The sequence below is a fragment of the Garra rufa genome, chromosome 22 (assembly GCF_049309525.1).
Source record: "Garra rufa chromosome 22, GarRuf1.0, whole genome shotgun sequence".
NCBI lineage: Eukaryota > Metazoa > Chordata > Actinopteri > Cypriniformes > Cyprinidae > Garra > Garra rufa.
Genome location: NC_133382.1, coordinates 39,714,048 through 39,738,221, shown reverse-complemented (window position 1 = coordinate 39,738,221; position 24,174 = coordinate 39,714,048). Strand labels below are relative to the sequence as shown.

The 24,174-nt window shown below is 30.7% G+C and overlaps 1 protein-coding gene across 1 annotated transcript in view; it reads left to right on the top strand.

Annotated features, from left to right (window-relative positions):
* The first annotated feature begins 410 nt into the window (after positions 1-410).
* The window catches only part of LOC141298440 (alpha-actinin-2-like), a 35,527-nt gene continuing 11,763 nt past the window's right edge, over positions 411-24,174 (top strand). The window contains exons 1-13 of the mRNA XM_073828961.1: positions 411-564; positions 6,143-6,257; positions 6,330-6,449; positions 9,539-9,625; positions 9,697-9,784; positions 10,586-10,664; positions 12,727-12,808; positions 13,862-13,947; positions 14,033-14,125; positions 14,884-15,114; positions 15,421-15,568; positions 18,062-18,212; positions 21,998-22,106. Coding sequence (XP_073685062.1) covers positions 427-564; positions 6,143-6,257; positions 6,330-6,449; positions 9,539-9,625; positions 9,697-9,784; positions 10,586-10,664; positions 12,727-12,808; positions 13,862-13,947; positions 14,033-14,125; positions 14,884-15,114; positions 15,421-15,568; positions 18,062-18,212; positions 21,998-22,106 — 1,527 coding nt within the window. The 5' untranslated portion in view covers positions 411-426. The remainder of the gene's footprint in view (positions 565-6,142; positions 6,258-6,329; positions 6,450-9,538; positions 9,626-9,696; positions 9,785-10,585; positions 10,665-12,726; positions 12,809-13,861; positions 13,948-14,032; positions 14,126-14,883; positions 15,115-15,420; positions 15,569-18,061; positions 18,213-21,997; positions 22,107-24,174) is intronic.

Here is a 24,174-nt window from a genome sequence, read left to right as displayed (position 1 = left end):
ATTCATTGTTAAGTTATATATTATTCTACACATTTTTATTCATTAATATTTCAGTACTGTAATGTTAGATTTATAATTGATTTATTTTATCTGTTTTGATTTACTTTAATCATATTTTATTATTTATTTCTTATTTTTATTCTTTTTTTTTTTACTTAATTTATAAATTGTTCATCTATATATTATGATGTACATTGTTTATTGATATTCTTTTTATTTTTTTTATATACAAACAGTTTTGCATGTTTTTTTGTCGTTTTTTGACTTTTTATGAGTATAACTAGTTGTTAAAATGCTGTCCCGTCAAGCTCTCTTCGGTCACGTGTTCAGCCGGCGGGCGGTGACGTCAGCGGCCGGTGCCGTTATTTGGCGGCGGATGTCGGGAGCGCGCGCAGACACACAGCAGGATCACAGAGAGACGCGCTGATGAAGATGATGACTATGATGGAGATGCAGTATAACAACAATAATAACGGATACGGTCTGGAGGAGTACATGATCCAGGAGGATGAGTGGGACCGAGACATGCTGCTCGACCCCGCCTGGGAGAAACAGCAGAGGAAGGTCAGAGTTCGCCTCAGCACGAACACAACAAAAATAATAAAATAAATGATGAAAATAATGACGAAATGATTTCAAAATGATGAAATAAAGCAGTAACAGTAAAAAAAAAAATTACATAAAAGTACATACAAAATTAATTAGAAAAGTTTGTTTATACAACTCATTTCGTATAAAAACTGAAAAAAGACGTTTAAAACAAACGTCCAGTCAAGTAAGATACAATTGAAAACAATTATAATAACTTATGACACTTTAAACATATTTAAAACAATCCTGTAGACAGAGTCAAGAAGCATAAAATGATGAAAATAACTTCTAAAGTAGTTCAAAAAGTACTGAAAATATGTAACAATCCACTAATTTAACAAAAGCAATGCATTAATGGACAATAAGCAAGTTAAGTTTGCTTATATGACTCCTTTCATATGCAAAAGTTACTCTAATTAAAAAGAATTTAAAAACAATTTTAAATAGTACTTAAGAAGCATAACATAGTCATTAATAAATAATTTTGTAATCACTAGTGCAAAATAAAAGTAAAGAATACATATAACAATCCACAAATTTAACATAAGAAATAAATGTGACTCTGGAGCACAAAACCAGTCTTAAATAGCACGAGTATATTTGTTAATATAGTCAAAAATACATTGCATGGGTTGAAATTATTGATTTTTCTTATTCTTTTTTCTTATTTTCTTTTTCTTTCTTTATGCCAAAAGTCATTGGGCTATTAAGACCATGTTCCATGAATATATCTGGTAAATTTTCTACCATAAATATATTAAAACTTAATTTTTGATTGGTAATTTGCATTGCTAAGAACTTCATTTGGACAACTTTAAAGGTGATTTTCTCAATATTTAGATTTTTTTGCACCCTCAGATTTTCAAATAGTTGACCACAGACTAGAAGACTTTGTTTACAATATACTAATGTAAAAAAATGTATATGTATATACATATTGCTATGAATATTGTTTTAATAATATGTATATTGCTATACATTTTATTTTATTTTTGGATATTTAAATTATTATATTATATATTGCGATTTTTTTTTTCAAATAGTTGTATCTCTGCCAAATATTGTCCTATCCTAACAAACCATGCATCAAAAGAAATCATATTTATTCAGCTTTCAGATGATGTATTGAAAAATGGACCCTTATGATCAGATCACAAATGTATTAAACAGTATGCAAGCTGAAATTGCTTATAAAACAAATTGCATATGTGAAAATAATTCAAATTGAAAAAGAAAAAATATATATATCAAGTGAGGTCAAGTAAGAAAAAAAAACAATTATAATGTATAATATTAAAAAAAAATTCAAAAGCGCATTAACAAGACTTATTAATAATTTTTTTTTTTAAATTCCAAATATTTTATCACTAGTTGGGTCTGTAGTATTCGTAAATCTTTGTTTAAAAACAATAGAACTCTATTATAAATCCTGACTTGTTTTGCATGTACATAAAAGTGTGTTTGTGTATTTGTTAGTGTGTGTGTGTGTGTGTGTAGAGAGTATCCTCTAACAATAGCTCTGAGTGTGTGTGTGTGTGTGTGTGTGTGTGTGTGTGTGTGTGTGTGTGTGTGTGTGTGTGTGGTATGAGATCTGTAGACAGAGGATGACGATGCTCTAATTTTATCAGCGTAACGGTCTCTCACTAATCCTCCGTCCTTCATGCTGAATTCACACCTGAACTCTGTCACCTCTCCTTGGAGGGAAAGTTCATCTACATGATCCACGTCCTTCAGACACATCAGGACACTGATCACTTTAGTCACTGACTGAAACGGCCTTGCATTCTGGCAGTTTTTGTTGCTCAGTAATGATTGGAGAAGTGTTGGATGTTCTACAGCTCATTGTTAACTCTATTTATATATGTGGCTGCTTGTAAAGTGTACAGACATCCATCTGAGCACACAGAGAAAACACCCGAACCAAAGACAGATGAGTTCCTTGAGTGGAGTGTGATGAAATGTAACACGTGTTTGTCTTCGTTGAGTCTGAGTTCATGTTTGTGACGCTCTAGATCTTGACAGAAACTCACAATAACACTGTATGTGAATTAAAAGTGATCAGACAAATGACCTGCTTGATTGTCATGGAAGCACTGAAGGAGAAAAAAATATAAAAAATTAAAGTATAAAATGCAATTTTAAATATTTGTAAAAACAAAAATAATGCAGTGCAAAGTGGACTTTTTATATGTTGAACAAAATTAGTAAATTAAGTTAAGTTTGTTTATACGACTCAAATAAAAAAGTGTAAAATCAACAATAATTTATAACAATTTAAAATAGTACTTTAAGAAGAGTTATTACAGATAGCATAACAGTCATTTCTAAATATTTTTAAATCAATAATATAAAAATGCTAAACATAAAATTTTAAATGCAATTTTAAATATTTGTAAAAACAAAAATAATGCAATGCAAAGTGGACTTTTTATGTTATATAATAATAAAAAATATATATATGTATATATATATATTGTATTATATATCATAAAAACATAATTTCTAATGTAGTGCAAGATAAAAGTACTGAAAATATGTAACAATCCACTAATTTAACAAAAGCAATACATTAATTGACAATATGCAAGTTAAGTTTGTTTATACGACTCTAAATAAAAAGGATAAAATAAAAAGTTAAAAAAAAAGTTAAAAATCATTTCTAACAATTTAAAATAGTACTTTAGGAAGAGTTATTACAGATAGCATTACATAGTAATTTCTGAATATTTTTAATAATCAATAATATAAAAATGCAAAATAGAAAATGCAATTTTAAATATTTGTAAAAACAAAAATAATGCAATGCAAAGCTCGACTTTTTGTATGTTATATAATGAAAAATATATATATTAATTTTTTTTCATAAAAGACCATTTATGAAGAAGAAATGCATATACTTATGAAGTGTGAAGTCTGATCTTTGAGAAAAAAACTCTTATTCTTTTACTTTTATGGTGTGACAGCCAAAATTAAGAAAAAAAAACACTTAATAATATACAAATAGTATGAGAGAGATTTATCTGATAGACACTTATTTTCATATAGTGTTATTTATTTAACATGAAATTATAATTAACATAATTTTTCCTGTATGTCTTGTTGGACAATTTCAAGACAAACTTTGACAACAAGATATATATTATAAAAAAAATTGCATAAAAAGTAAGCAAACTAAATATTTTAAACATATAAAAATAAAATACATTTTTTTAAAAATATTTATAAAAATAACAATGGAAAGTAGAGTATTATATTTTGTTATATGCTAGAAATTTAGATATTTTTTAAAATGTAATTAAATATATATAGAAGCAGGGGTCGTTTAGTCCTTGCATGTGAGGTTAGCTGAAGTGTGACCTCGTCTCATCATCTGCAGTTCTGGCCGTGTGTCTGGATGTGATGTGTGTCTTTGTGTATGTGATTAATCCCACTGCTTTCTGTGAACTGAGGAGTGAATGCGGCGCTGATGCCAAACTGCGGCTGTCGTCGCCTCTCTCTTGCGGTTTTCCTCTGGCATGTGTGCTTCACTTTATAGGTTCACTCGTGTTTCAGAATGCGTGTGATTTATGAGGAACAGAGCGGCTGTCATTGACAGGACGGACATTCTGTGCTTGGCCGTGACGCACAGACGTGCTTTTGTTTTGATCCGAACCATTAGCCAAAGAGTTATTTACTCACTGTTTTAGACCGCTCTTGTTTCAGGTGGAGGAAATCATCCAAAATCACTTTCAGATATGAAATGCACACTTTACATCAGCCATTCACCATGATGAGGTCAATAAATGTTGTGTACAATTTTCACTCAAGAGTAAATTTCCTATATAATTACAAAGAAACAGCAATTGACACTTTGTATAAAAACTGACATTTTCCTGTATTTTCTCAATGTACTCCAGTTCTCTTTTTTAAGGTAAAAACTGTTCAAATATATCTAAAAACAATGCAGTTGAATATGGGCTTTTATACAGTGTATATTTGTACATTATTTATTAAATTAAATATACACTGCTGTTCAAAAGTTTGACATCACTAAGATTTGTAATGCTTTATAAAGGAGACTTTTCTGCTCATCGAGGCTGTGTTTATTTGATTAAAAATACAGAAAAAAACTAATATTGTGAATTATTATTGCAATTTAAAATAGTGGTTTTCTATTTTAATATACTTTAAAATATAATGTATTTCTGTGATGCAAAGCTGAATTTTCAGCATCATTACTGCAGTGTCACATGATCCTTCAGAAATCATTTTAATATGCTGATTTATTATCAAAGTTGGAAACAGTTGTGCTGCTTAATATTTTTTTGGAACCTGTGATGCCTTTTTTCAGGATTCTTTGATTAATAAAATGTTAAAACAAACAGCATTTATTCAAAATAGAAATCTTTTCTAACAATATTAGTCTTTACTATCACTTTTTTTTTTAAATCAATTTAACACATCCTTGCTGAATAAAAGTATTATTTTGTTTACAAACAAAGAGAAAAATAAAAAAATGACTGACCCCAAACTTTGAACGGTAGTGTATATTGTTACAAAATATTCCTGTTTTAAATAAATGCTGTTCTTTTTAATGTTTTATTCATCAGAGATTCCTGAAAAAATATCAAACTGCAAAACTGTTTCCTGAACACTGAAGTAATGATGCTAAAAATTCAGCTTTGCATCCCAGGAATAAATTATATTTAGAAATATATTAGAATAGAAAACAATTATTTTAAATTACAATATTATTTCACAATATTACATTTTTTTCTGTATTTTTATTTCAATAAATGCAGCATTGATGAGCAGAAAAGACACCTTTAAAAATCTGAATATTAAAATGATTTCTGAGGGATCATGTGACACTGAAGACTGCAGTAATGATGCAGAAAATTCAGCTTTTTCATCACAGAAATAAATTATATTTTTAAATATATTAAAATAGAAAACCATTATTTTAAATCGCAATATTATTTCACAATATTACAATTTTTTTCTGTATTTTTTGGCAAATAAAAGCAGCCTCGATGAGCAGAAAAGACATCTTTAAAAAAATCCTAATCCTAATCCTAAACTTTTGAGTGGCAGTGTATATATAGGTAAAAATGCAAATATATATATATTTGCATTTTTTAAATTATTTATATATATTTTATATATTTATAATTATTTATATATAATTAAATATATATAAATAAATAATTATATATTTATATATAATTATTTATATATATTTTTTGCATTATTTAAATTATTTATATATATATATATATATATATATAAATTTAATATTTAGAATATTCATTTCATCCTAATTAACATAAAAAAATTCACATTAAAAAAAAATTATAGTGCAGCATGTTGAAACGATTGTTAAAAGTCTTCAAAAGCATTATTTGTATTCACTTTGTAATGTCTCTAAATCATCTTTGAACTTTAATGAATTGTTTTATACAGAATTAATTGTTGCTAAAACAAAATTTTACTTGAAAATACTTGAGAATTATTCTGAATAAGTGACAGAATGTGAAGTAAACACTAAAGTGTGTTTGTGTGTGTGTCTCAGACGTTCACGGCCTGGTGTAACTCTCACCTGCGGAAAGCAGGAACGCAGATCGAGAACATCGAGGAGGATTTCAGGAACGGCCTGAAGCTGATGCTGCTGCTGGAGGTGATCTCGGGTACGTCAGTGCACCTGATGAGGAGGTTTATGGGTTCTTCTCTCTATTAGTGATGGTTGGTTTTTCCTCCAGGTGAAAGACTTCCCAAACCAGACAGAGGAAAGATGCGCTTTCACAAAATCGCCAATGTGAACAAAGCTCTGGACTACATCACCAGTAAAGGAGTCAAGCTGGTGTCCATCGGTGCCGAGGGTGAGAGATTTCCTTCGACATATGACAAATACATTTATTTTACATTATAGAACATTATACAGAACTGAATTTCAGAAGCACTAAAGCAAATAATTAGAACTTTAGAGATTTTGAATGCTTCAAACTCACATCTCAACTCTGCTTTTGTTGCTAATAGATGCTTTTTAAATGTAGTAAAATTACATTGTGATTATGATTTGATCATAACTGTGATTTGTATTTTAAATCCTGAACAGAATTTAAGTTTTTAAGCAGGATAGGTTTTTGATTTGCATTTAATTAACGATTTGATACAGTTCAAAATGAGATTTGATTTTACATTAATCTCTTTTATATTAATATTCGATTCAGTGTTAATTTGATTCTTTATTTTTGAAGATATTAATAATAATATTTAAAAATAGTTTAATAGTTACATTTTATATTTAATTTTTTCTATTTGTATATATTCCAAAAAATTCTAAATATTTTATGTAATTTAAAAAAAAATATTTGTAATATCAGAGCGACATAGTATTTATTATTATTTGAAATATATTATTATTTTAATACAGTGAAATACAGTTAAAATACAGTGATTGTGAAGAGTGAATATAGAAATGCCAGGAAATGTACTTATCTCTCTAAGTTCACTGTATTTTAACCTTCATGTAATTCTTAAGTATTTAAAATAATAAAAATCAATATTATGTTACTGTAACATTTTTATAAATACTTCTATTCATTAATAAATAAATAAATAAATAACAGTATATTTATTTATTTATTTATTTATTTATATAAATATATATATATATATATATAAACAATCAAAAATATATAAAATGCAATGTTTTAATATTGCAACGTATTTATGTAATTTGCACTTATATTGTTCATATATTTAAAAAAGGTCATAAAATCTTTTTTTACAGAATTCACAGAATTTTTTTAATTTATTTTAAATTTATTTTTAAATATATACAAATAGACAAATCCAAATAAAAGTAATAAAGTCCACATTTTAATATTTAATTTAACAAATGTTTTTATTAAATGTATTACATTTTTGCAGATTTTAATTTTTCAAATGTTATTTAAAACATTTTAATGTTTAAAATATTCATTCTGCCCTGTATAATATTTGTTCCCTCTCAGTCGGTCTCTTCGACGTCACGTCGGAGACCGACGAATTGGGATATCGCTTAGAGATACCAATCCTCTTCGTGTGTAAACTAAACGATGCATGCATGATTGCATCCAGCTGTCGCTGATCACAGCGTGAGCATAAATAGGCATAAATAGGCAGCAATGCATAGTGCAATGTAGGGCTGTGCAATATGGACAAAATAATCATATTGCGATTTTTTGAACGAATATTGCGATTGCGATTTTATTTGCGATTTTTATTTATTTATTTTGCTTTTTCAAACAAGCTACATACATACATTCTAAATGTATTCAGTGCACAAGAAGTGCATAAAACATTTCACCATGAAATAACATTGTATTAAGTTTAATAAACAAAACTGTAGTAAAATTGTCTTTAAAACAGACAACATAAAATAAATAAGCCATTTTACTTTTTTCCCGGTACTTTAGCGTACTTTGTGCAATAACGAATACATTCATTTCAGTGGAAAAATAAGTCCAAAACTCTAAACTTTAACATTTTGAGGGTTCTAAAATCTTTTGCTTTTTTTTTTTTTTTTTTTTTTTTTAGAAATTCTTATGTGTTTTAATTTTTCTGATAATGAAAAAGCATAAACATTTATTTATTTTTAATCAAATGAAAAATAAACCCTTTTAATTTTTGTCAAACAAACAGAAATTTACTGTTAAAATCAATGCGTGGAAGAAAAATTATATTCAGTTTAAAACGTTTAAATAATAATTAAGTGGTTAATCTTGTTGTAATATTTTTTTATCATATATATTGTTTTATGTAAATTATTTAAATAGGAATATATAAACACCTACATTATACTGTACAAAAGTAATACAGGACTAATATTGTTCTGTTACATGTTAAACCGTACTTTTATTTTGACAGGTTGCAGTGAAGTTTCTGTGTGTATGTGATGCTAGTTTTCTCAAATGAAACGGTAAAAGTGAAACTCACAGCAGCGATTTGGCGATTGAGTTTATCTGTTCATGTGAGATCCAAATGCCAAAAATTAGCGGGAGCGTCACGTGTGCTTCAGTCTGCATGTAGTAAAGAAATAAAACGCGTCTCTGCCATTCATACATACAGAAGCAAACGGAACATGCAGGATTCATATTAAAACGGTCTTTTGCATTTCAGTTTTCACAGACACTAGTCCATATCGCGATTTGAATTAAGTGACAGACCAACTTTTGATTTATTAATCCAAAAATCGACGAATTACGTGGCATTCCGCGCTATAGTAGATTAGGTTTTTATCAATGGAGTCCGCGATCCAGTCCGTGTTTTCTTGGAGGAGACATTGTAATCACGCGACCATGAAGAGACAGAAATGACATGCCTTAGTGTAAATAAGATAAATAACATAAGGCAATTTAGTATGTTTAATAAAAGAACTATGTATAGACCTGTTCTATAGGAAAGATAACCTTAAATGACTTCTATTGTGATGTGGCGCTATATCGAAAATAAAATGAACCTGACGTTCAAGGGGGGCGGGGGTGCCGTTGGGGGGATAGATAAAATCGCAGCCTTGTGCGGTTTAGAAATCGCATGTGCTTAAATCGCGATTTTTTTGCGATTGCGATTAATTGCACAGCCCTAGTGCAATGCAATGCATAGACTATGTCCGGTGCAATGCATAGACTAGTCTAGGCGCCAGGCCCTCTCTCGATGAATCCTTCAGAACCGATAGAAGGCTCGGGATAACATTAGAGACTTAAGTGAATTCCATATATCTTCCACGGTAACCCGTTGAGGCCGTGTTTCTCTAAGCGATATCCCAATTCGTCGGTCTCCGAAGTGACGTCTCCGTTCCCTCCTTCAGGGAACGATGGTTTCAATACGTAACCGAGACGTTAATCACAGTTATTTGCACGAATTAAGCTAAATTGAATTAAAGTGTCTGAGAGCTCAAACTGAAGCGTGTCTGTTTGCTCCTCAGAGATTGTTGATGGGAACGTGAAGATGACTCTAGGAATGATCTGGACCATCATCCTCCGCTTCGCCATCCAGGACATCTCAGTGGAGGGTAAAGAGAGATTCACACACTGCATTTCATGAATGAACACACGCATGTGATTAACACTGATTCTCTATCAGAAACCTCGGCTAAAGAAGGGCTCCTGCTGTGGTGTCAGAGGAAAACGGCCCCGTACAGAAACGTCAATGTACAGAACTTCCACTGCAAGTACGTCTCCCTGATGCTTATCTTTGAAATAATTGAAATAAAGTAACGCATTACTTTTTAATTGACAAAAAATATCTGAGTTACTTTTTCAAATAAGTTAAACCAGTTACTTTATCCTCTCATTTATTGATTAAAAGCTCTCCTGTCCCCATGTTGAGAGAAATCAAGAGTAAGATGTTACTTTAGTTCTAGAATAAATGTGAACGCGCATTAATTCATCTCACTCACTGAAAAAACAGATACAGTGTTCTTCAAAATAAATAAAAACACTGGAATTCAATGCAAACCTGCAATAATTAAATATGTTAAATCATACAAATATCCTTTATGTATTTAATCCCATTTTATTAACCTTCGATGATCCAGTTCATCCATACTAATATGCAAAAATGACTCAAGATAATCTAATATTTGTTTTCATCTTCTTATTGCTGAAGAGTTGACATTTGTTCTTCTGCGGTCTACTGTACAGACGTCAATTTACTTTTCTCTAAGCCTGAGGCTTTTGGTGTGAAAAGGGCTTTTACATTTGACAAAAATAGAACTTTTTATATTAAAAACAAACAAGCCCTGCCCAGATTTAAAAAGTAACACAAAAGTAACGTAATGCGTTACTTTTCATAAAAAGTAACTAAGTAACGCCATTAGCTACTTTTTTAGGGAGTAACTCAATATTGTAACACATTACTTTTAAAAGTAACTTTCCCCAACACTGGTTGTAAGGAACATCTCTCTAGGTTGGATAGTTCAGCGAAATCAGAAATTCTTCAGTTTTGCTAATGTTTGCTTTTCCTCGTTCAGCTGGAAGGACGGTCTTGCGTTCTGTGCGCTTATTCACAGACACAGACCCGACCTGATCGACTACGCCAAACTCAACAAGGTCTCTGTTCATCAGTGTATAATAGTTACTGACTCAACCTCTGTGTTTGTGTGTGAGTGAACTAACAGATAAAGAAAACAATCACTCACCCAAACAGTTTAACCAGTGTGATTTTAGTATTAAATACTATTATAGGTTTTAAAATATTAATATTTTGAATAAGCTTTTATTTTTTTATTTTATACTTTTCCATTTTAATTATTTTTAAGGGGAGACACTTCAGGCAAAAATGCTGTTTTTTTTTTCATGCACCTATCACGTTTGAGGTTTTAGGCTTTTTGGTGTTTCAAAAAGTGTTTTTTCAGACTAGTGGAAAGAAAACACCCCAAAGACACTGTTAAGTGTTTCTTTTATAGCACTTTATCTATTTGTATCAATAGATTTCAATTACAATACATATATTTCTAAAGGGTGTTTGCTCAAAATGAGTTTTTCCTCCTACACTACACCATTAATCTCCACTTCAGTAGCACTTACACACACCAAACTTTACATTTTTATTCCTGTCTATATTCTGAAGGTTTTTACAGAGGGATTTGTTCATATAGAATTTGCTTGATTTTATACAACATTTTATTTCCTACAAAAATGGTAAAAAATATAGTGCTTCCCGAAAGTTTTTTTCTGAATTATGTTGTGACGAAATGAAATACCCAAAATTCCCTCTATAAAAACTTTTGACTCTAACATGTCAAAAAAAATTAAACAAGAATTTTGAAACTGACTTCATCCAGTGTTTAGATTTTTGTACTAGAAATGTATGCAAATTAGTGCATATTTAATTAAATAATGGATCATTTGCATATTTAAACCTAACATTTTAGAAAACGTGTAATACAAAAAATGTTTGCAATTATCAAAGTAATTAATCAACTGAGTAAGTGAGGTGATAATTATTAGTTATTTTATTTTTTACCATATTCACCTGCAGTGTCTTGCCTTAAATAATTTTGCATGTGCTTTAGTAATTTATTTAGATTTGTTTATTTAAAAAAAATAGTAATATTTGTTTATTTTTTTAGTCCAGTATTAGTTTTAGTTCAGTTTTTTATTTTGTATTTATTGTTTAAGTCCATGTATTTAATTGTATTTTTACTTTGGTAACAATCACTTTTGCGCTTAAACATGAAAATCTGAAGTAGAAAGACTGAAAAGCATTTTCTTGTAAAACACACTGGTTATTCTGGTTGCAGGGCTTTAACAAAAACACAAACTGAGGGATGAGAACTTGTTTCCTGTTGGTTTTGCTACTGACAGACGAAGGCAGTTTCTCAGTCACAGATGCTCTATTTAAAGAGCTGATCTTATTCTCTGGTCAGAATGATGTGAGTCATTTGATCCTGAACTGAAGGCTTTAGCAGGTCTGCTTGAATAACCGTTCGGGATTTAACGGGATCCCTCACACTGAATGATAATCCTGACAACCGTGTCTGAAACCAGAACTGGTTAACAGCCCGTCCACAGACTGTGTGAAACGCATGAAGAACGTCATGAGCTAATCTCAGCCAGGGTTGCCAGGTTTGCCAAAACAAAACCAGTCCTAAAATATCCCAATAGCAATTTTTGGACTTCAATTCTGTCAAAAAAATATTCTGGAAATGGGTGAAGTTTGCTTTAACCCACAGAAACAGTGTAAAAGTAGCTCAGTTGTGCTGTAAAACTGCAGACTTGGCAACCCTGATCTCAACATGCAAGAATGAAGGCACATAAACACTGTTAAAGTTTTTATGAATATTCAGAATTTTGAAAAAATACATTTTATATTTATTTTAAATTTTTTTATGTATTTGTTTATATTCTTAAATTAAAAAAAAAAGTTTTAGTAATTGTATTTTTTTTTTTTGTTATTTTAGTACATCAATTTGAACTAACTTAAAATGAGAAATGTTGCAATCATAGCTACCTGAAATGATTTTCTTTTAGTATTTTCTTTTATTTATATTTAATATTTTGCCATTTAATTAATTTCAAGTAACACAAATTCTTTTTATGGTTTTAGTTAACTATAATAATGATTAATTTAGAAATAAACCCATTCATTGCTCTGGTTTTCTCTGCACAGGACGATCCTCTTGGAAATCTCAATCTGGCTTTAGAAATTGCAGAGAAACACCTGGACATCCCGAAAATGCTGGACCCTGAAGGTAAAGAGGGACTGATCGTCTCAAATCTTTTATTAATAGTATTTTTTGCATCTTCCGGTTGCCAAAGTTGTAGTATAATTAATATATTTTTATAGTTTTGTCAATATTTTGATTCGATTTTATTTTTAATATTTTCTGTTTTTCACTTTAATTTTAAAGTTTCACAAATTTTTTTTTTTTTTAATATGCCGTTGTTTTTTATTAATTTTTATTTATTCGTTTTATTTAATTTAATATAAGTTATTTTAACAGTTCAAGTTTGAGAAAATAAGAAATGCTGCATTGGCATTAAAGTTTTTAATTTATTCGTTCTTCTTTATTTCAATTAACAAAAATATTCCAATAGTTTCAGTTAATAAAACCCTGATTCATTTCATTGTATTTTGTATTTTTCATTAAAAATTTTTGTTAAAATATAAATATTTTAAATATAAATATATTTTAAAATATTAAAATATAAATGTTAGTAATTTAGTTGTGTGCTTTTGTCATGTTTATTAGTTTTATTCATTTTATTTATTAGTAAAATGAGAAATAAGTTTAGTTTTTTTAAAAGTATTATTTTTATTTTGTATCAAGTAATGATTTTTTTTTTGTGGTTTGAGTTTCAGTTAACAATAATAATCCTGGTTGCATTTTGATGCATTTACATTGAAAATGCAACAGCAGGTGTGTGTTTGTGATAAATAAATAATCATGTATGTGAAGATTTTAAATGAACGTTCTAAATGTAGACACCCTAAAAAGTGCACAAGTCACGTGACTCCTATATTATTATACAACAATACAGTCGTGCTGAACTCAGGAGCAGATTTAGGAAACACAGCTGTCTGTGTGTTGCATTTCGATCATGCACCTCATGACCTGACGGCCTTCAGCGACCCATCCCAGAATGCAATGCAAATATCCCCCTCTGATGGCTGTGTGGTGCACTCATTTAGATCTTTGTGTTTAGGTGCTCTAAATATGTATTGCACATATGTTGCAGTGTTTGTTTTTGTAGTTGTGAGTTTAGTTCTCATAGGTGTGATTTTATGTGTCTCTGTGCTCCAGACATCATTAACACCCCGAAGCCTGATGAGCGGGCCATCATGACATACGTGTCTTGCTTTTATCACGCATTTGCTGGAGCAGAACAGGTATTTCTGCACTAACTGTGAGCTACCCATATATCTGATTAAAGAAAGACAGTGCAGACATCATGTGACATCTGTGTGTTTCTAGGCAGAAACGGCGGCTAACAGGATCTGTAAAGTGCTTGGAGTGAATCAGGACAATGAGAAACTGATGGAAGAATATGAACGACTGGCCAGTGACGTACGACAACAACACTAAACACTTACATATTATATTATATTATATTATATTATATTATATTATATTATATTATATTATATTGTATTATATTATATTTTATTATGTTATATTATATTATATTATAATTATTATATTATATTTTAATTTAGTTTTATTATATTATATTATATTAAAATAGATTTTGTAAAAATAAAAAAATAATCAAGGACGCATTAATTTGATCAAAAAGTGACAGTAAAGACATTTAAAATGTTACAAAATATTTTTATTTCAAATAAATGCTGTTCTTTTGAACTTTCTATTCATCTGTGAATCCTGAAAAATAAAATGTATCATTATATTATAGTATATTAAAATAGATTTTGTTAAAAAAAATTTAGCATATTATATTTTTATTATATTATATTATAGATTTTGTTAATAAAAATAATAATCAAGGATGCTTTAAATTGATCAAAAAGTGACAGTAGAGAAATTTATAATTTTGACAAAATATTTTTATTTCAAATAAATGCTGTTCTTTTGAACTTTCTATTCATCTGTGAATCCTGAAAAATAAAATGTATCAGTTTCCACAAAACTATTCGGCAGATATTCAGATTTCAGATTTTCAAATTGGTGTATCTTGGCCAATTATTTTTCTTAAAGCTTATTTATTTAGATTTTAGATGATGTATAAATCTCAAAGACTGGTTTTGTGGTCCAGGGTCACATATATATTTTATATAATCTATATATGCTTCTGCTGTCTCCTGTAGTTGCTGGAGTGGATCCGTCGCACCACGCCGTGGCTGGAGAAACGAACCCCTGAAAACACAATGGATGCCATGAGGCGTAAGCTGGAGGATTTTAGAGACTATCGTCGCGTGCACAAACCACCCAAAGTCCAGGAGAAATGCCAGCTGGAGATCAGCTTCAACACACTGCAGACCAAACTCCACATCAGCCACAGACCTGCATTCATGCCATCCGAGGGGAAGATGGTGTCTGTAAGAGACACACAAACACATGCACAAGTTCTTACAAATGTGGTTTACAGGGTTTTTTTACTGTACAAACTGTATTTTCTATCCCTCTACACCTAAACTTAACACTCACAGGAAGCTACTGCCAAATTTTGAATTTCAAAAAATACACTTTAGTATGTTTTCAAACTAAATAAACCATGTTTATGTTGTACAGTGGTACCCATGTCAGTATACACATTTGTGTCCTCATAAACCATATATACTAGAACACAAACACAGATCCTGTCATTAGTGTGAGTTAATGTGCATGTGTGTGTTGATGTGCAGGACATTGCGGCGGCTTGGCAGGGTCTGGATCAGGCTGAGAAGGGTTATGAGGAGTGGCTGCTCAGTGAGATCAGGCGTCTGGAGCGTGTGGAGCATTTGGCGGAGAAGTTCCGGCAGAAAGCAGCAACACATGAGAGCTGGGCTCAGGGTGAGATAATGTCACTTCAGCAGGAGTCAGAATTCCGAGATACAAAAAGTCATAATTCCGAGATACAAACTCGCAATTGTGAGGAAAAAAAGTCAGAATTCCGAGATACAAACTTGCAATTTCGAGAAAAAAGTCAGAATTCCGAGATACAAACTCGCAATTTCGAGAAAAAAGTCAGAATTCCGAGATACAAACTCGCAATTGTGAGAAAAAAAAGTCAGAATTCTGAGATACAAACTCACAATTGTGAGAAAAAAGTCTGAATTCCAAAATATACAAACTTGCAAACATGAGAAAAAAAGTCCGAATTTCAAGATACAAAAAGTCCGAATTCCGAGATACAAACTCGCAATTGTGAGAAAAAAGGTCAGAATTCCGAGATACAAAAAGTCAGAATTCCGAGATACAAACTCGCAATTGTGAGAAAAAAGGTCAGAATTCCGAGATACAAAAAGTCAGAATTCCGAGATACAAACTCGCAACTGTGAGAAAAAAGGTCAGAATTCCGAGATACAAAAAGTCAGAATTCCGAGATACAAACCCGCAACTGTGAGAAAAAAGGTCAGAATTCCGAGATACAAAAAGTCAGAATTCCGAGATACAAACCCGCAACTGTGAGAAAAAAGGTCAGAATTCCGAGATACAAAAAGTCAGAATTCCGAGATACAAACTCACGATTTTGAGAAAAAAGGTCAGAATTCCGAGATACAAAAAGTCAGAATTCCGAGATACAAACCCGCAACTGTGAGAAAAAAGGTCAGAATTCCGAGATACAAAAAGTCAGAATTCCGAGATACAAACTCACGATTTTGAGAAAAAAGGTCAGAATTCCGAGATACAAAAAGTCAGAATTCCGAGATACAAACTCGCAACTGTGAGAAAAAAGGTCAGAATTCCGAGATACAAAAAGTCAGAATTCCGGGATACAAACTCGCAACTGTGAGAAAAAAGGTCAGAATTCCGAGATACAAAAAGTCAGAATTCCGAGATACAAACTCACAATTGTGAGAAAAAAGGTCAGAATTCCGAGATACAAAAAGTCAGAATTCCGAGATACAAACTCACGATTTTGAGAAAAAAGGTCAGAATTCCGAGATACAAAAAGTCAGAATTCCGAGATACAAACCCGCAACTGTGAGAAAAAAGGTCAGAATTCCGAGATACAAAAAGTCAGAATTCCGAGATACAAACTCACGATTTTGAGAAAAAAGGTCAGAATTCCGAGATACAAAAAGTCAGAATTCCGAGATACAAACTCGCAACTGTGAGAAAAAAGGTCAGAATTCCGAGATACAAAAAGTCAGAATTCCGGGATACAAACTCGCAACTGTGAGAAAAAAGGTCAGAATTCCGAGATACAAAAAGTCAGAATTCCGAGATACAAACTCACAATTGTGAGAAAAAAGGTCAGAATTCCGAGATACAAAAAGTCAGAATTCCGAGATACAAACTCGCAACTGTGAGAGAAAAAAGGTCAGTATTCCGAGATACAAAAAGTCAGAATTCCGGGATACAAACTCACAATTGTGAGAAAAAAGGTCAGAATTTTGAGATACAAAAAGTCAGAATTCCGAGATACAAACCCGCAACTGTGAGAAAAAAGGTCAGAATTCCGAGATACAAAAAGTCAGAATTCCGAGATACAAACTCGCAACTGTGAGAAAAAAGGTCAGAATTCCGAGATACAAAAAGTCAGAATTCCGAGATACAAACTCACAATTTTGAGAAAAAAGGTCAGAATTCCGAGATACAAAAAGTCAGAATTCCGAGATACAAACTCGCAACTGTGAGAAAAAAGGTCAGAATTCCGAGATACAAAAAGTCAGAATTCCGAGATACAAACTCGCAACTGTGAGAAAAAAGGTCAGAATTCCGAGATACAAAAAGTCAGAATTCTGAGATACAAACTCACAATTGTGAGAAAAAAGGTCAGAATTCCGAGATACAAAAAGTCAGAATTCCGAGATACAAACTCGCAACTGTGAGAAAAAAGGTCAGAATTCTGAGATACAAAAAGTCAGAATTCCGAGATACAGACTCACAATTGCGAGAAAAAAAGTCAGAATTCCGAGATACAAACTCGCAATTTCGAGAAAAAAGTCAGAATTCCGAGATACAAACTCGCAATTTCGAGAAAAAAGTCAGAATTCCGAGATACAAACTCGCAATTGTGAGAAAAAAAGTCTGAATTCCAAAATATACAAACTTGCAAACATGAGAAAAAAAGTCCGAATTTCAAGATACAAAAAGTCAGAATTCCGAGATACAAACTCGCAATTGTAAGAAAAAAAAGTCAGAATTCTGAGATACAAAAAGTCAGAATTCCGAGATACAAACTCGCAATTGTGAGGAAAAAAGTCAACATTTTGAGATACAAACCCCAGTTGTGAGGAAAAAGTCAGAATTCCGAGACACAAACTCGTATAGCTTTTTGACCAAATGCAAGAGTTTTGAAGTGCTCTGAGCCATGTGTGTATTGTGTGTGTAATGCAGGAAAGGATCAGCTGTTGACTCTGAAGGATTACGAAAGCTCGTCCCTGACAGAGTTGAGGGCTTTGCTGCGGAAACATGAGGCGTTTGAGAGTGACCTGGCAGCACATCAGGACAGAGTGGAGCAAATCGCAGCTATAGCACAGGAACTCAAGTATGACCACTTCCTTTCTACTCTTCATTGCATCACACTGCAGGTTTTGTGAATGTGGGGTCATTGAACGTCAGCCTGATTTTTATCGTCAGCTATTGTTTATAAAATGCTTTAAGGCAAGACACTACAGGCAAAACATTGTTTTGTTCCTCTCTAATAATATTTTTTGTAATCTAGTAATTTAATATTTATGCTTCCAAAATATGCACTATTTCAGACTAGCAGAAAAGAAAACGTCCAAAATACACATTTAAGCATTTATTTTATGGCACTTTTTCTATATGCTTCTGTAGATTTCAGTTACAATACAAATCTTTAAATGTTTTTTTCTCCACTTCAGAAGCACTTACATACACCAAAACTTAGAGTTTTGTTCCTCTCTATATTCTGAAGGTTTTTACTTTGGGGTTTGTTCATATAACATTCACAGTGATTTATACATCATTTTAATCCTAAAACAGTGAAAATGTATTTGCTTCTGTTTGTTGACAGTATTTTCTAATTATGAAATAATAAAAAGAGATGTACAACATCCCTTCTGTAAAAACCTTTAACTCTAATATGTCAATAACATTAAACAAGAATTTTGAATCTGCAGTTATCCAATATTCTGGGAATTTATGCATATTAATGCATATTTAATTAGATAATGCCTACTTTGTGTATATAAACCTAACATTTTAGAAAACTTGTAATATTTTTTTTTGTAATATATTAATTAAAGGTTTATGCTAACATAATATGTCTTCTTTCAGACTAGTGGAAAGAAAATATCCAAAATACACATTTAAGTGTTTATTTTATTGCACTTTTCCATTTACGTCTGTAGATTTCAGTTAAAATACATATGTTTAAAAGTTTTTTCTCCACTTCAGAAGCACTTACATACACCAAAACTTAGAGTTTTGTTCCTCTCTATATTCTTACGATTTTTACTGTGGGGTTTGTTCATATTTCATTCACACTGATTTATACATCATTTTAATCCTAAAACATAGTGAAAATGTATTCGTTTCTGTCAGTTGACAGTATTTTCTGATTTATGGACTAATAAAAAGAGAAATCCAAAATCCCCTCTAGAAAAATTATGGAAAAACATAATCAAACAAGAATTTTGAAATAAGGCTTTAACCAGTGTTCTGAAATTTATTGTAAATGAATGCGTTATTTATCAAATAATACCTTGTTTGCAAATTTAAACATAAAAAAAAAAACTTGTAATAATTTTATTTGTAATCTATTAATTATTTGTTAATGCTTCCATAACATGCTGTATATCAGACTAGTGGAAAGAAAACATCTAAAATACGCATTGAAGTGTTTATATTATTGCATATTTTCTTTTTGCATCTGTAGATTTCAGTTACAATACATATCTTTAAAAGTTTTTTCCCCACTTCAGAAGCACTTACATACACCAAAACTTAGAGTTTTGTTCCTCTCTATATTCTGAAGGTTTTTAGTGAGGGATTTGTTTATATATCATTCAGCTTGATTTTTAGAACAGTTTGTTCCTAAAAACATGGTGAAAATGTATTTTCTGATTTATCCAGTAATAGTAAGTAAAATATTTAATGTATCCAGTGTTCTGGAAATGTATGCAAATGAGTGCATATTTAATTAGATAACACATAATTTGCATATTTAAGAAAAGTTGTAATACAGTTTTTTGATAATCTGTAAATGTTTGCCCGGTTCACCTGTGGTGTCTTGTCTTAAAGGTAATACCGATCCCATTGTTGATAAAGAAACCACGCGAGCATGTTTGCCATTTTTCTGGAGATGCCGTATGTGTTTAAAACAGTAACAGTAATTTAAATGTGTTCCTGGCTGCAGAGGTAAATGAATGTGGCAGCAGTGTTGGGTTTCTATTGTTCTAAATGCAGTCGGACCACCTGTCAGATTCCCTCTGTGACAATGAGTCAATGTCGTACCAAAAACACACACAGTAACACACACACACAATAACAGTATATATTCAGAGCTCTATTTGTAGAAGCTGCGTTCAGTTGTTCATGCCGGTGCATCAAAGTGACACAGGCATCTGAACGCTCACATTAGCTCCTCTGATCTGCTCAGAAACGCTGTCAACACCTCCATCAGAACAGGTGCTGCTGCTGTCAGGAACATCATGAACGTCTGATCGTACACTGATCTTTACATCTACATTTTTAAAGCATCTTTGTAAATATGTCCCAAAAGCATTTTCACACTTTGAATGATCTCACATGTCCTAAAGGGATGCTCAAACGGATTGTTTGTGGGTCTATTTGCTGTTTAATTTGATTTGTTTGATGCCAAAATGACCAAAAATTACTACTTATTATTTTTTTGTCTTGTTTTTTTTTTTTTTTCAGTACAAAAATCTAAGCATTCACAAATCAAAATGCATTTAGTGGACAAGCAATACAACTTAAGATATTATAATATGCACTGCAAAAAAAGCTTTTCTTGCTTACATTTTTTGTTTTGTTTCCAGCCAAAATATCTAAAAATTCTTTTCTTGACAAGTGAAAATTATTTTCTTGTTTTTAGAAAAATAAATAAAATTAAGTGTGTTTTTGCTTGAAGCAAGAAAAATAATCTGTCAATGGGGTAAGAAAAATAATCTTGTTTTCTGTTTGAAAAAAAAAAATTTGCTTACCCCATTGGCAGATTATTTTGCTTGTTTTAAGCAAAAACTCAATTCATTTTGACTTGTTTTTTCCGAAAACAAAAAGAAGAAAATACATTTTACTTGTCTAGAAAATCCTTCTTGATTTATGATTTATTTTAGATATTTTGGCGGGAAACAATACAAAAAAATCTAAGCAAGAAAAGCATTTTTTTGCAGTGTGATGTAAGTCTTGTTTTATGAAAGATGAATCACACTGCAAAAAATGCTTTTCTTACTTAGATTTTTTGTCTTGTTTTCAACCTAAATATCAAAAAAATTCTTAAATCAAAGACAGGTAAAAATTAGTATCTTGTTTTCAGAAAAAATAAGTCAAAATTAAGTGAGTTTTTGCTTAAAACAAGCAAAATAATCTGGTTGTCTGCTTGAAATAAGATTATTTTGCTTACCCCATTGGGAGATTATTTTGCTTGTTTTAGGCAAAAACTCACTTAATTTTGACTGAAAACAAGACAATAATTTTTACTTTTTCCTTCATGATTTTAGAATTTTTATATAATTTAGCTGGAAACAAGTCAAAAAATCTAAGTAAGTAAAGCATTTTTTGCATTGCAAAATTTAGTATATGCTTTAAAAAAATCGAAAAAAAAAAAAAATCACTGCGATAGGGTCAGAAAAATAATATTTTCTCTTTTAACTAATTTCCCTTTTCTGTCCCCACTAACAGATATTTGGTCTTGTTTTAAGCATAAACTCACAGTTTCTCAGAAAATAAGACTTAATTTATTTTTACTTAAGTGTCATTAATGTGTAGACTTTTGTACTGAAAAACAAGACAAAATGAAATTATTTGACATTTCTTATTTGTTTAATTTGTTAACAGTTTTTAATTTGTCTTTTTGTTTTCTAATTAAAATATCTTTAAATTCTACAATCAAGATGAATGTACTTGAGAAGCAACACTGCTAAAATTGATTAGTTTTCATAGCATCTTTAATGCAAGTGTATTTTGTCTCATTTCAGTTTAAGTTTTTAAGAGCTAATCTGTGTTGCACTTCATTAGCTGTTAGAGTCTGAGCAGATGCTGCTCTCCACTGGAAACATGATGCACTGCATGAAAGAAATAGGACTTTAAATATATTAACGTGTGCATTTGTGTGTGTGTCGGCAGTGAACTGGATTATCATGCCGCTGCGGTCATTAATGAACGCTGTCAGTCAATCTGTGATCAGTGGGATCAGCTGGGAACTCTGACCCAGAAACGCAGAGAAGCTCTGGAGGTGACAAACACACACATCCACATCACCTGCATGCCCAAACCTGCTGTCTTTAGTGATTTTACCATAATTATGAGGAGCTAATACCATCCCATAGTGTTATGTAACATTACATGTTATATATATAATTAAATATGAGCATAATAGAATGATTTCTGAAGAATAATGTGACACTGAAGACTGTATTAATGATGCTGAAAATTCAGACTTGATCACAGGAATAAATTACATTTTAACAGATATTCACATAGAAAGCTGATATTTTTAATTTGTAAAAAATATTTCACAATTTTACAGATTTTTCTGTATTTTTGATCAAATAAATGCAGCCTTGGTCAGCAGAAGAGGCTCCTTTCAGAAACATTAAAAAATATATAATGTTTTTTTAAATGATTAATTATTATTCATATTATTGTTGTAAAGCATGTCTCATCTGATGTCTGAATAAAAAATAAAAGAGGTAATTGCGACTTTTTATCTCACAATTCTGACTTTTCTTGCAAGTTTGAGTTTATGTCTCGCAATTATTTTTTTTTTTTAGAATTGCGTCATATAAACTTGCAAAAAAAAAATTTTTTCAGAACTGTGAGATATAAATGCACAATTGTGAGTCAGTATTGCGGTATATAAACTCACAATTGCGAGACAGAAAAAAATTAAAAAAATAAATAAAACATAACTTTTTTTCACAATTGCGACTTTGTATCTCGCAATTCTGACTTTTTTTTTTCAGAATTGTGAGATATAAACTAACAATTGTTATAAAAACTCACAAAAGTTATAAAGTCCAGTTCTGAGGAGAGAAAAAAGACTGACATGTTCACAGAATTGTAAACAGTTTATATCTCGCAATTCTGACTTCATTTCTCAGAATTGCGAGTTTATATCTCACAATTCTTTTTTTTTTTCTGTGAGATATAAATGCACAGTGAGTTATAAAGTCAGAATTGCAGTATATAAACTCACAATTGTGAGAAATAAACTGAGAAATAAAATAAATAAAAAATAAGTTTTTCACAATTGCGACTTTGTATCTTGCAATTCTGACTTAACTCGCAATTGTGCGTCTATATCTCACTTTTTTTCTTGGAATTTTGAGTTTATGTCTCGCAATTTACTTTTTTTTTTTTTAATTGCGTCATATAAACTCGCAATTCTTTTTTTCTCAGAACTGAAATTTAAACTCAGTTGCGAGAATTTTTTTTTAAAAAATAACTTTTTTCACAATTGTGTCTTAGTATCTCACAATTCTGACTTTTTTCTCACAATTGCAAGTTTGTATTTCTCAATTCTGACTTTTTGAGTGAACTCACAATTGTTATAAAAACTAACACAAAAGTTATAAAGTCCAGTTTTGAGGGGAGAAAAAAGACTGATATGCTTACAGAATTCTGAATAGTTTATATCTCACAATTCTGACTTTTTTTCTCAGAACTGTGAGATATAAATACACAATTGTGAGTTATAAATAAAGAAATAAATAAAATAAATAAAAAATAACTTTTTTCACAATTGTGTCTTTGTGTCTCGCAAATTCTGACTTTTTTTTCTCACAATTGCAAGTTTGCATCTCTCAATTCTGGCTTTTTTTTCCCTTAGAATTGTGAGATATAAACTAACAATTGTTATAAAAACTCACAAAGGTTATAAAGTCCAGTTCTGAGGAGAGAAAAAAGACTGATATGTTCACAGAATTGTGAATAGCTTATATTTCACAATTCTGACTTCATTTCTCGGAATTGTGAGTTTATATCTTGAAATTCTGACTTTATAACTTGCAATTGTGCGTTTGTATCTCACAATTTTTTTTCTTGTAATTTTGAGTTTACGTCTTGCAATTGACTTTTTTTTAGAATTGTGTCATATAAACTTTTTTCTCAGAACTGTGAGATATAAACTCACTATTACGAGAAATAAAGAGACAAATAAAATAAATAAAAAATAACTTTTTTCACAATTGTGTCTTTCTGAGGTTTTTTTCTCAGAACTGTGAGATAAGATCTCACAATTGTTATAAAAACTCACAAAAGTTATAAAGTCCAGTTCTGAGGAGAGAAAAAAGACTGACATG